This window comes from Phoxinus phoxinus, assembly GCF_949152265.1.
Source record: "Phoxinus phoxinus genome assembly, chromosome: 5".
NCBI classification, from domain to species: Eukaryota; Metazoa; Chordata; class Actinopteri; order Cypriniformes; family Leuciscidae; genus Phoxinus; species Phoxinus phoxinus.
The window spans coordinates 3998381-4012522 of record NC_136880.1 but is presented as its reverse complement, the minus strand read 5'-3'; the positions used below and the strand labels follow the sequence as shown (position 1 = coordinate 4012522).

Below are 14142 nucleotides of genomic sequence, written 5' to 3'. Positions count from 1 at the left end.
ATGCCTTTCACATGCGCTGCCTCAGACGACTCCTGAGCATCACCTGGCAGGATCGTATCACAAACAGAGCCATTTTGGCTCAGGCAGGTATGCCAAGTATGTTCACCATCCTCACACAGAGGCGACTGCGCTGGCTTGGCCACATGTGCAGGATGGATGACGGTCTTATCCCAAAGGACGTTCTGTACGGGGAGCTTGCCACAGGAACACGACCAACTGGACGGCCAAACCTGCGCTACAAGGACGCCTGCAAGCGAGATTGGAAAGCGTGCAGCATCTGCCCAGCTGATTTGGAAGCAGTGACACCGTTAAGACCAGTGTCCTTCTAGCCGAAGAAAAAAGAGCAATGCAGTGGGAGGAGAAGAGGACCCGTCGGCAGCAAAGCGTTCAGCTTGCCCCCACTGACACCACCACTGCTTACACTTGCAGCAAGTGCCAGCGGTGCTGTCACTCCCGTATCGGACTCTACAGTCATAGCAGAGTCTGCAACCAAACCACAGACTGACCTGGGTGCAGATTCTAAACCATTGTCTCTCGAAGACAGAAGGATGCCAACAAGTAGACAGGACAGAAACAGCTACGGAGATATACTGGTGGTCAGATAAAAAAGATGGTACTATTAGGCTATTGTAAAACCTACCACTATTACTCTTAGCAACAGGCTGCCTACCATTCTGCTCTAAATACTGCACGTAAAATCTATTATTCAAGCATCATTGGGAATGCTGCAACAAATTCCAAATCTTTATTTAAGACTGTTGATAATCTTTGTTCACTCCAATGCCATTGTTCACTCCACGGTTGACCAGTGTAATAAGTTTCTACATTATTCATTTTGTACGTCGCTATGGGTCTCTTGAAGTAACACAACATCAAAATGTTTTTGTTATACCAACTCATAAATCTCTGCCCTTTTTTTTACTATCCCTTGCACCATTCACATTCAGAGATGCAATATTGATGTTACTCATGCTTGATAATATAAAACGACAAAAATAAGCCCCATACAAGCATTACAGCAGGGACTATGGAATCCAATAGATTAAACACCATCATTGCTGCCTACTTCTATGCCAATTTCCCTCACCATTTTCTTCAGTAGGTACACCTCTCTATCAGTAAAACACCCCTCGCTCATTAAACTCCGCGATCTTTCCAGAAATAACTGAGCATTCGGGAAATGATTTTCAACATTTACATTCCGCTTATTTTTTGTAATTCTCAGAAACTGTTTAATGTTTTGAACATCATAACCCCGAATACAATAATCCGACTGAGAATAAACACTACTGGAATCAGATGAATCTTCATCACTTTCATCTTCCTCTCCATTTGACAACTCAGTTATACCTGCTTTTTTCACCATCATTAGGCTACTATCACTTTTCATCTTTCTTTTCACTGAGAATCCACTGTTTCTGTAAGAGATACATCAGAAACCACTTCAGATGATTTTATATCACATTCAGTACTTCTACTCTGCATTTCACCTTCCACCAATACAGCCATTTATTCCATTGGTTCTTCAGGTCTAGACTCTACAGTCTAGTGTTTTTTTCACACCCAGTGCTACTTTAGTTGTACAATTTTTTTTTATATTAGATCAGTTTTAGTCTACAATCACCTCGCTAACTATAGTTACTTTTATTTTGAAAGGGTTACTTTCGCTTCCAAAAAAGGAATAGAACACATGACTTCCGTTTTTCGTTCATTCTTTGTTCAAAAAGGAATAACGATAAAATGATCGCCAAAAACGGTTTTCCGTTTTTTGATTCTGACACCAAAAAACGGTTATTTGGTTTTTCGTTTTGAATGAAACAAAAAACAGAAAAATGGTATTTTCGTTTTATAATTACAAACGAATTACGGATTATCCAGAGATCCCCTGACCCACATCCAAAACATCTCATTTTATCAGTAGTTGCATAAATAAAGTAATCAAAATCATCCATTCAAAAATTAAAAGACACTTCAAGTTCAGCGTTATCCTTTAGTACCATATATGCATATCTCCTAAAGGAAACAACATGCTTCAAGAGTGGAGTAACATTTCCAAGTGGAATCTTTTTAATTGGTGAAACCAGTTTTACATAACGAGACAGCATGTTTACTAAGAACTCGTCCTTTACGAAAGGTGGCACATTTGACAAAGTCACTCTTTTAGACGGCACTGAAAGCGGAAGCACGACCGTAAATACATCATTTATCACTAAACCACGCTCCACTAATTCATTGGCTTTTTCCACAGAGCTCATAAACATTACTATGGCATTATTCATTCTAGAAGCAACAACACCGAATCATAGCCTACCACTTCTCCTGCCGCTAAACAACACTCTTTTATATCAAACGCAGACGCAACTTTCACTCCATTGCGCCGCGTGAGAGACTTTTAAAACTCCTGAAACGGCGCCCGCCATATTCCGAACCCCGAAAAACGGCGCGCCGCACATAAGTCAACAAACCTTAACTTTAAAAACTAGACTGTACTAACTATTTTAAATTTTTAGTAAAGAAAAGATATAGAAAAGTTTGAAAAAACACATCTGCACACTCGCTCTCACAGCCACGCTCAACTCGCTCAGCCACACTCGCACATCCGCACATGCGCACAGAGAGAGAGAGAGAGAGAGAGAGAGAGAGAGAGAGAGAGAGAGAGAGAGAGAGACTAAATTGTATATGTAAGTAAAACATGAACTGTTACCTGGTTTATGTATAACGAGGGGTTCTCTACATTACTACATTATTAATAACATTATTATTGCTGTACAGTATAATGACACTAACTGTAGTTTCTCCAGCTTGAGTTGTGGGTTCATCAGTAGATCACTGAGGTTTTTCACTCCAGAGTCTCCTAGTGTACTCCCGATCAGGTCCAGATCTCTCAGGTGTGACGGGTTTGAGTTCAGAGCTGAAGTCACATCAGAACAACCTTCATCTGTCATATCACAGGAGCTTAACCTACATTAGCAGAGAGAGAGAGCAGAAAATAAGACAGAAGAAAAGAAAACTTTTCTGTAAAAGTCTGTAAGTCTGTAAAAAGTCTGTAAAACTGTTTATTCTGTAAAGTCACATTATCTTCATCAGCAAATAAAGCAGACAGAGGAAGAGAGATCTTCATCTTTATTTCACCAGATCACAAAATACTAAGAGTGAAAATGTGTGCAGAAATATAATGTGAACTCAGACTCACTGTGAGATATTGAGAATAAAGTGTGTTAGTTTAACCCCCTGGGGTCGGCAATCACGCCGGCGTGATTTGCGCGTTTTTTTTCACATAGCAGCTGAATAAACTTAAAATACTCCGTCATATATGGTCATACAGACTTAATAAAAATGAAAAAAGAATCTGTGAGATGTCTACTTTTGTATGTGTCCACTTACAATCAAAACAAAACGTTGTGCTTTTGTAAAATAAAGAAATTAAACAGGGTGTGCATTCTGTCTCTCCGTCTCGTGAACTTTTTTTTCTTGAGCACGTCTCTAAACATTTAAAAAACTCAGCGAATACTTGTCACACATTTGTGAGCTCTATATATTTATAATCATTTAAGTGTGTAGTTTTAAATTATCTGATTCAAAACGAAAACAAATATTCTCTGTTTAAGTAATTTGTATAAAACCAACAAGATATTCAGTTTCTCTAACCCTTCCTCATTAGTTTTAATGTGACCACACCCACACGCGCAAAACATATAGACATGCAAATCGTCCATATGTCGCGCGAACGCCCCCATTACCTCAACAACAAAGCGGCAAACTTTATCAGTCCTCTACAGTCGTCGAGTTTGGACGACACGCTGTGAGATTATTGGGTTTACATCTGAAGAAGAAGATCGCGATTTGAAGACAAGAACGATTTTAAGGTAAGAAATAATTCTGAATTATATTAGTTAGTGTTATTGTTGCATAAACTTCATATTGCCATTGAACTGTTGCACGATGCTTCAGTGAATGTTCCCTGCACGCGCTGTGAGAGTTTGAGTCATTCGCGCGACGTGCGTTTGAAAAGCAAAACGCACCATGATTTTACTCCAATCTCATTTCATAACGTCATATCGATTGTAAACATTTGAAGTAACATATGATAATCAATATGTTTTTCTCTAGTGTAGTGTTACTGAAGTGTTCCTTTTTAACTATGCCTGCTATTCTATTGTTCTTATTATTTGATTCAGCCCTGCAGGTATATGCCTACAAGGCACAACAAATGTATATATATGTATATATATATATATATATATATATATATATATATATATATATATATATATATATATGTGTGTGTGTGTGTGTGTGTGTATTTTGTCAATTTTAAAAAGGAATTTTCACCAGAAATCTAAAATGTATTCCCACAATCATGCAGCCCTGGTTTCTTCTTGATATCAGCATGTTCACAGCTTTTTTATATATATATATATTTTAGGTAGCTACCCGTCCTGCTGACTTCAACATGAGCATGAGGAGGTAAAGTGAAAAATCAAACACCTTGGAAATGACAGGTAGGCTATGCACTATGTTTCAGGAAAGGAAAGGTGTGTGACTGGTTAAGTCTCTGTCTTTAGTTCAGTGTGTTAAATAATGTGCTTTTTGCCATTTGTTGTGTATCTTTGGATTATGTTGTGTTGTAAATAAATTCAAACAATCAAAAAGCCATTCTTTTTTAAATCTCCTCATTCTCTGTGCAAGGTAATGTAATGATAGTGCCTGAGAGCTCCTAATAGGGCCATTATGGGAGGGCCTTTGTCTTTTCTCAGGTGTGAAACACTCAATATTCATGGTGGTTAACGCCTCCTCGCATAAAGCTTTCTTACACAAAACATGTCATACAAATTTTAAATCAATATATTGTCTTATCTGAATGAGTAGTCAAGGTGATTTTCACATAGTTTTGGAGCAAATATTCTAGGCTACGTGATACAATTTTCAAAAGCCTTGCGAAGAAATAATTAGTTTGTGTTTCATGACATTATTTCAGTGACTTTTTTTTTGGTCATTTTCACAAACCACGCATAAATGTTATTATCTCAAAACTACAAACTTTTACATACATGCTGCTGACATATTATTGTAGCAGAGTTTCTGCTGAATGCAGTGTAATAAGACCTTAGCCATGAAAATGTCACAAGTAACAGAAATAAGCACAAATGTTAGAGCATGTCAGAACACCTCCAGGACCCAGAAAACACCTCAGACCCCAGAGGGTTAAGGCGAGACACGGCAGGCAAAAACATCTTTTTTTGTTCACTGGTCAATGTTGAGATTTTGGGATATTTGTCTTCAATAACGTGTCTTCTTTCAGACTTGTGGTGGAAAAAAGTCAGAAATACACATTTATGTCTTTATTTTACTGCACTTTGTCTGTTTGCGTGTGTATATTTCTCATAAATTCAACAAAAGTTGGTGTTATAAATCATCCGCTGCTCCGCGATCTCTGTCTGCACCCTATCATCACACACACCGTTAGAAAGCTTTCTCTCTCCTGTACAATGCTGTCGGGTCCAAATATGGTCATTTCCTTTTTATCAGCAACCAATCGTGAAAGTAAAAGGGGGGATTTAACTCTAAATGTGCAATCTCATTGGCTGATGCAATCTTTAAAGGGGGGGTATAATGCCCTTTTCACAAGATGTAAAATAAGTCTCTGATGTCCCCAGAGTGTGTGTGTGAAGTTTTAGCTCGAAATACCCCACAGATATGTTTATATACCATGTTAAAGTTGTCACTTTTTGCTGTAGCACCTCACTGCAGTACACAAGATCCAGAGGGCGGAGTTGGATCCAGATTAAGGGGTGGAGATTGGTAGGTTTAGGTATATGTAAGGTGGATTTTGTGTTCTGCAGTGAGGACCATCTCACTTTTTGAGGTTGAGCAAAAATACGTAGTTTTGTGTCTGTTCCTTTAAATGTAAATGAGCTGCACAGGGGGCGGAGCTTCAACAGCTTGTGTCCTTTTACCTCACACACACATGCACTGAAAATTTCACAAACTTTTAGTTTATGTTCAACTTGGAGTCAGACAATGATGGAGAGACTCAAGAAGAAGTGACAACATGTAGAAGCAACAGGACATTTCTGAATGGATGAATTTATGTAGCTGATGTGGAGTTAACTATCTTCTAGTCATTTATTAGCATATTCTGTCATGATAATCTATAAATCGTAGGGGTGTAACGATATATCGTGGTACGATCTATCGCGATGCAAAAATGTTACGATATGTATCGTAGAGTTATGGCGATATTTTCTTTTTCTTTTTTTTTTAGATACGACTGTTGTGGGTAGACGTGACTGAGTTGTCATGAGCAGATGTAAACACTCAGGAGAAGTAGTTGGAACAGATGGAATAAAATGTATTTACTCCATTTAAGGCCAAAGAAAGGCAATACAAATTAACAAAAAAAACAAAAAAAAAACATACTATTTAGTAAATAAAGTAAATTGACATGAGAGCCAAAAAACAATCACAATGTTGCAGTTGCTTAGAAATTGACCTTAAAGGACAAGTTCGGTATTTTACACTTAAAGCCCTGTTTACAGATCGTATCTGATGAAATAGAACGGTTAAGATTAAAATTTGGACACATGCTGCTGTCGCGAGAATTTTAGGTTTATTTAGGACCTATTTTGCCAAACGTGTCACACCCGTGATTCTTCCGTTGAGAGCTTGAATAATAGACACTCAAGCGGCGGAGTAATACCGCACCTCACACAGCACATTCAATACAAGTCATGGAGTTGGACAAAAACTACGATAAAACCTGTTGGAAAGCATCTTTTTCAGCGATTTTTTTTGGGACCGTATCAGTGAACACCCCTGACCACTCGGTGAGTTTCACGTCTTTGTAAACGAAAGTTTAATGTGTTTTAGGAAGGAATCTTCCATGTGGCCATAGACAACCATTGTGGGGGTGAGGGGGGAAAGCGATATAAACCTAAAATTCTCGCGACAACAGCATCTGTCCAAAGTTTAATCTTAACCGTTCTATTTCATCAGATACGATCTGTAAACAGGGCTTTAAGTGTAAAATACCGAACTTGTCCTTTAACACAAGCCACTATAGAGAGCATTGACAAACTTATGTCCTCTCACCACCTGCCCTCCTGAGAGAGTGAAGATATTCGTCTTTATAGACATGAAGGCACCCCTGAAATTGGCACATACCAACACAATATTACAATACAGGGGTGTCTCAAATGAATAGGCCATAAATGCTTAAAAACAGCCAAAATGCTACATCTATTAATCTAGAAAATACATAATATTAATTATATGGTCCCAGCTAACATTTGGCAAAGCCACAATTCATATTAACAGCTAAAAAAACTAATAACTCAAAATCCGGGTCACTTCCTGTTGACCCGGAAGTCACAGCATCATTTAAACCCCAGGATTGTGGCAAAAATTCCTTTACACCAACAAACAGAGGAGTCACCAGTAAGACACAAAGAGGGTATGTTAAAGCTATGTTCCTTTAAAACTAAATAAACTGATACATAATTAACAAAAACAAGTGTTGCGTGGTTATTGTAACTGGATAAGTTTGTGAAGTAAATGGCATGGTTTTAAACAGTAAAATATGTATTGATAGTAGTAGCTATAGCATATAAATCACCGTAGCATTAGATGTTAAGTGTGCACGAATTCTACGGGATTTCTGTGGGAGTTTAGATGAAAGGCTAAGTTAATGGCAGTATGAATTGAAACAGTATGAAGATTAACAGAACACATTAACACGCTAGACAAACAAATAAAGGCAACATTTGCACTCAGTCTTTGTGAACTGGCATAGGTAGCGTATCGCTGCCGTGACGGTAGCTATGCGCCCCGTCACAACGACGCCCGTTTTATCCTATTGGTTGAGCTACCGCAACCGCGTCACGCTTGCATGCACTGCATTCACGCTCAAATGAATCGCTTGAACTGAGCAGTAGCAGGGCAAAATGAGTTCGACTGAAATTGAAATAGAGGATGCGCCGTCCACTTACAAGTCCGACGTCTGGCAGCATTTTGGTTTTCCAGTTACTCGACAGGAGGACGGTAAAAAAACAGACAAAACACGAACTGTGTGTAAATACTGTAAACAAACCCTGTTATACACGACGTCGAACACTACAAATATGATGTGTCATTTAAAAACGGCACCACAAAGACAAACTCCTGCAACCGGGTGCGAAAAAGAGAGTAATAGAAGGTCAATCATCTATACAACGCAGTTTTGCTTCAACGTGGTCTCAGTCAAGTGCAAAAGCTCAAGAAATAACCAGGTGCATCGGAGTTTTTATCGCAAAAGACGAGGCCATTCTCTGTTGTCGACAATGTTGGATTTTGCGAATTGGTGAAGGTACTAGAGCCCAGGTACCACATTCCGTCACGCCCGCACTTCAGTCAGCAGGTAATTCCAGCCCTGTACAATGAAGTTAAAGCAAATGTGACAGATGGTTTGAAAAAGGCTGAGAGTGTGGCGATAACAACTGACGGGTGGACTTCGAGGGCTGTTCAGAGTTACATCACAGTCACAGCGCATGTTATTACCACAGAGTGGGAAATGAAAAGTTTTGTGCTTCAGACTCGCCCGCTTTTCGAGTCGCACACTGGTACAAACATAGCCGATGTTTTAAAAGCGACCATACAAGAGTGGGAGCTTGAAAGATCTGCTCATAGCATTGCTGTCGTTACAGACAACGCACGCAACATGATTGTGGCAGTGAGAGAAGCAGGGTTGTCACCTCATATTAAAGTGTTTTGCGCACACATTGAATCTTGCTTCGCAAGCAGGATTGCATGTTCCCCGCGTCAGTCGCTTGCTTGGTCGCGTGAGGAAAGTCGTGGCTTTCTTTCACCGCAGTACCACAGCAACAGCTGTGCTCGCGGCAAAGCAAAAGATGCTTGAGATCGCATCACACAAGCTTATCATGGATGTTGTTACACGATGGAACAGCTCAATGGATATGCTGGAACGCTATCTTGAGCAACAAGCTGCTATAACGGCAGCCCTCTTGAGCACAGAGGTGCGCAAAAATGCACGTGAACTCGATACTATGGATAGCGCTGACATCAGTGACGCCGAAGAAATCGTAAACCTTCTTAAACCGCTAAAAAAAGCCACCACTGTCCTGTCTGATGAAAAGAGCCCCACGCTGTCACTCATTGTGCCCTTGAAAGCCATGATCGAACAGAGCATGACACCGGACGAGAAAGACTCCACAACTATTGCTAACATGAAGACGGCCATCCTGCAAAACCTCTCAAGCAGATTCACAGAGGAACAGGATTATCTGCTAGAGGGTACTGCCTTGGACCCCAGATTTCGGTCATTGCCCCACTTACTCCCTGAACAACGTGAAGAGGTTTTCCACCGGTTGAAGAATAAATCAAACCAGTTACAGCAGGTATGTCTGCATTACAAATTGTCTGATAATCTGTGTATTTGTGTGTGTTTGTCCCTCCAATTGCATGTTTGTGTAACCTACTTTGTGCACACCTTTTATATGTGTGTAACTGAAACTATACTTAGTATACCTTAATTATTTATTTTATTATATTTTAAGGCTGTCACTGTGAAGCAAACGAAGGAGGCAGGTGCCAGTGATGGAGATCCCGCTGATGCTGCAGATCAGAGAGATACAGCACACAGAGTTGAGCCAGAACCACCAGTCACCCAGTCCCAAAGTAGGATAGAAGTAGAGATTGACTTGTACAAAAAGGACACTTCTATTCCCCTCACTAGCTGCCCACTGAAATGGTGGAAAGAAAATGCTCATATGTACCCACTTCTTTCACCTCTTGCAAAAGCTTACCTCACAGTTCCAGCAACTTCTGTTCCTAGTGAACGTGTTTTTTCTACAGCAGGGGATATTGTAAATGCACAAAGATCCCAGCTACTGCCAGAAAATGTAGATATGCTGATAGATATATTTTCTTGCAAAAAAACCTGTAAGTAACCTAAACAAACCGCAAAGCTGTTTATGTTGAAATTACTTGAACAGGACACTACTTGATGCTGTTTTTTTTTTTTTGTTTTTTTTTTTTTACTGCTTAAAGAAGTTCTCTCTTGGGCTATGCTAATTCTAATTTCATGAATGATACAATTCAGTTTTATTGGTCAGTGACACACCTAGTCAATTGTTAATTTTACATACAAAAGGACGGTTAAACTAAATCTTCATTTATATTGAAGTATTGTTCATTCTTTAAGTTGTATGTATAACAGGACAGTTGTTGAACACTGTTAATGTTAAATAAATCTGTTATTTGATTTTCAGTTTCATTTTTTTATTTTGTTCAAAATATCGTGATACATATCGTATCGTGAACCCAGTATCGTGATACATATCGAATCGTGAGCTGAGTGTATCATTACACCCCTAATAAATCGTGTTCAGGGGGCGGGGCTTATGTACATTTTGAGGTTGCTGATGTCCCTAACCCGGGAGGAACGTCGTGTAGTTCCTACCAGCCGTTTTTTTTAGTTCTTTTCTTTAAAAACAAATATCTTCCTTTGCTTTGAACTTTGAGCGCTGTAACTTTGCAGATGTTGTTTATGCTCAAACAGCAACATTACACACTAACTACAGTTAGAAAAGTCAAATCATAATCAACCACCTTTAAAGCCCGTTTTCTCAAAATGACTTTTCTCTCATACTCCAGTCTCCACTTCAGTCGCACCGATATACACCAAACTTTCCAGTCTTGTACCTAGTTATATTATGAAGACATTTACTGATGGATTTGTAAATATAATATTCCTAGCCTGATTTATATAACATTTTATAAAAAAAATTTTTTAAGGCTATTCACAGTATATTCTGATTTACAGGATAACAAAAGTAGATTCCCATAAATCCCTCTGTAATTTTTCCCCATCTAATATGTGAACACAATGAAAAAAATATTTTGAACCTGGCTTTATCCAATACTCAGATTTTTTTATATATATATATATGCAAGTTAGCACATATTTAATTAGACAATGCCTAATTTGCATATTTACACATTAAATTACAGAAAACGTCCCGGGTTACAACTGTAACCCTTGTTCCCTGAGAAAGGGAACGAGAACTGCGTCGAATGACACTTTGGGGGGAACGCCCTTAGCGTAACGCATCTGAAGTATGAATGAAACTAATCCAATCCTGATTGGTGCTGCGTCATGACGTATCGTTTGACGGCATACACGGAAGCTTACAAAAGGAAGCCGGCACAAGACAGAGTTAGCTTCTGCGATGAAGCAAGTCGCTTCCAGGCAGGGGAAGGCGTGGCGAGCGGACGCAGTTCTCGTTCCCTTTCTCAGGGAACAAGGGTTACAGTCGTAAACCGAGATGTTCCCTTTCGAGGGAACTCGAACTGCGTCTAATGACACTTTGGGGGAACGAGTACCTACTATGCCACAACAAGCCCTGCATGTCCCAGTGTGAAGCTGCGCACAGGCACACTTAGGACGAGAGCACTAGAGTGCCTGGCGTAGAAGAAATGTCCAGGCTATAGAATCTGAAAAAAGTATGAGGGCTCAAGAGGACGGCATGCCTCTGGTTGAATGAGCCCTCACGGCCAAAGGTGAAGGCAAGCTGCGCACCTGATAGGCCAAAGAGATAGCCTGAACGACCCAGTTACTAATGGTCTGTTTGGATGTGGGAAGCCCCTTATTGGGCGACCTGAGCCCACCAGCAACTAGTCTGACTTCCGCCATGAAGAAGACCTCTGGACATAAATCCTGAGAGCTCTGACAGGGCAGAGCAAATTAAGTCTTTCTTCATTCGCCGTCACGTGAGATGGAGAATGAAAAGCCTGCAGAACCATAGGCCGTGCCACATTAGATGGCACTTAGGCACATAGCCTGGCCTGGGATGCAAGATAGCCTTAATGTCGCCTGGAGCAAACTCCAGGCACCCGTGAGATATAGAGGGTACCTGAAGATCCCCTACTCTCCTCAGAGAAGTAATGGCTAATAAAAAAGCTACCTTGACGGAAGGTTCTTGGCCTCAGCCAACTCCAGGGGTTCGAAGGGGGCCTCAACCAGCCCTTCGAGAACCACTGCCAGGTCCCATGTGGGAACTCTGGTACGAGCCGCAGGTCTCATCCTCCGAGCCCCACGGAGAAAACCTACGACCAGCTGATGTCTCCCCAGAGGCCCATCACCCAGAGGAGCGTGGAAAGCCGCAATGGCAGCCACGTACACCTTAAGTTTGGACGGGGTGAGAACAGCCGAGAGACGATCTTGGAGGAGCTCCAGCACTGAAGCCAACCGGGCAGTTAACTGGGTCCACCTCACGCTCTCTACACCAAGTGGAAACACATTCCACTTTAGGCCTTACAATCTCCTCGTGGAAGGAGCTCTGGAACTGAGTATGGAACTGAGTATCCAACTAACAGGCCAGCCTCTACATACTGAGCCCCCTCAGGGGCCAGGCCCAAAGTTTCCACAGATCTGGACGAGGGTGAATAATGAGCCCCCGGACTATGTAAGCAGATCCCCCCTCAGAAGGATCTGCCAAGGCTGGTCTGCTAGGAGTGCTATGAAGTTTGACATCATACCCGAGCCGGCCAGTACGGAGACTACTAAAAGTAGTCTGATTCCGTCTTGATGGACCCTCTCCAGAACTCCTGGGAGCAGAGCGATCAGGGGAAAGGCATACAGGCGTAGCCTCAGCCACAGCTGTACCATGTGGGTGAGAGAAAACCACAGTGGACAGTGGGACGTCCCTCGAGATGTGAACAATCCACTTCCACTGGGCCGAACCTCTCGCATATCGACTTCACCACCTCGGTGGGAAGTCTCCATTACCCGGGCCTCAGCCCCTGCCTCAACAGGATGTCTGCTCTCTGATTCTGGCCCTCAGGGACGTGCATAGCTCTGAGAGATAACAGTTTCCCATGGGACCACAGGAGGATCTAATGCGCCAATCTGGTTAGAGGGCGCAATCTCAGAACCCCCTGATGAATCACGAAGGAGACCACTGACACATTGGGCCCTATCTTGCACCCAGCGCAATTGACTTTGAACACCGACGCATGTATCATTCCTATTTTGCACCCGCGTACAGCGGACTTTTCCCTCCACAGACGCACGTCGGTAAATTAGGAAATAAACTTGCGCTCGCGGGGGCGGTTCAGCGCAAAGAGGAGGCGTGTTCCGGCGCAAAACTTCCATGGTGCTATTTTCCAGTTTTAGAAAGCAATTGCGCCATTGACCAGGAAAAAAACAGTCTAAAGACAGTGGCGCGTTGCGCGTTAGTGATATGGTATTTTAAGGGCGCGTGCTTGGCCATAATGTTAACGCGCATCCACTTTGATTCTCTAATATAAACAGATGCAGCAGTTTTCATTTTTGCAAATCATACATTATTACAAGGAAAAATATTAACACACGAGGGAAATCATTGTTGTGTCCGTGAAGATGTGAAAAAGATCTATCAAAAAAAAAAAAAAATCTAGATTAGGCTACACATTTACTACCCAAATTATACGCCTGTTTAACCGAAGCTAATTTGGGTGGGTTTCTCCCATCATCCCCAATGTCACTTCTCTGTGTTTTACGGCCCTGACGAGAACGTCGGTTTCCTCGGCTGTGAACCGCTTCTGGCGTGCGCCGGCAAATCCGCCGTTATAATAGCGATCCGCCATGGAACAATCGCGCCGGCTCTTAAAGGGAATGTGAGAGGACGCTCTGATTGTTTTTTTTTCACGTTACGCCCAAACCACACCTATGAATAATGAAGCTACTTCAGACCAACCCCTTTTAGATTTGCGTCGGGCGCAAGAGTCATTTATCCCCCTGGGAAAATAGCAACAGCGCCGGGATCCGCCCACAAAGTTACATGCGCTTTGCACTTTGACACTTGCGTTTCAGATCGTTAAAATAGGGCCCATTGTCTGTGGGGTGACCCCTGAGGTCTGGGAGGAAGCTCCTCAGAGCCCTGCCTGTGACCGTGCCCCAGCCAGTGAGGGAGGCGTCTGTCGAGACGGGTTTCCGGCGACATGACGCTCCCAGTACGGGGCCTTGGGACAGAAACCACGCTTTTTTCCACATAGATAGGGAACGAAGGCAACTGCGCGTAACCCTGATCATGCGGAACGGGTTCCCCCTCGGGGACAACCCCTTGGTTTCCAACCACCACTGCAGGGCCCTCATGTGCAGCAGGC

At 41.9% G+C, this 14142-nt stretch overlaps 2 protein-coding genes across 2 annotated transcripts in view; one reads left to right on the top strand and one right to left on the bottom strand.

Annotated features, from left to right (window-relative positions):
* Positions 1-325: 325 nt before the first annotated feature.
* LOC306998333 (NACHT, LRR and PYD domains-containing protein 3-like) overlaps positions 326-14142 on the bottom strand; it is a gene marked incomplete at its 3' end in the record, with an annotated part of 34487 nt that continues 20670 nt past the window's right edge. Inside the window, exons 9-11 of the mRNA XM_079612298.1 lie at positions 2788-2961; positions 1291-1418; positions 326-483 (exon numbers count right to left, since the gene is read on the bottom strand). Of these exons, the coding sequence (XP_079468424.1) occupies positions 326-483; positions 1291-1418; positions 2788-2961 (460 nt within the window). The remainder of the gene's footprint in view (positions 484-1290; positions 1419-2787; positions 2962-14142) is intronic.
* LOC306998315 (E3 SUMO-protein ligase ZBED1-like) lies at positions 7944-11941 on the top strand (the record flags this gene model as incomplete). The annotated part of the gene is made up of 4 exons (XM_079612280.1): positions 7944-8040; positions 8779-9392; positions 9552-9672; positions 11934-11941. 4 exons carry the CDS (start codon positions 7944-7946, stop codon positions 11939-11941), a joined length of 840 nt encoding a protein of 279 aa, XP_079468406.1.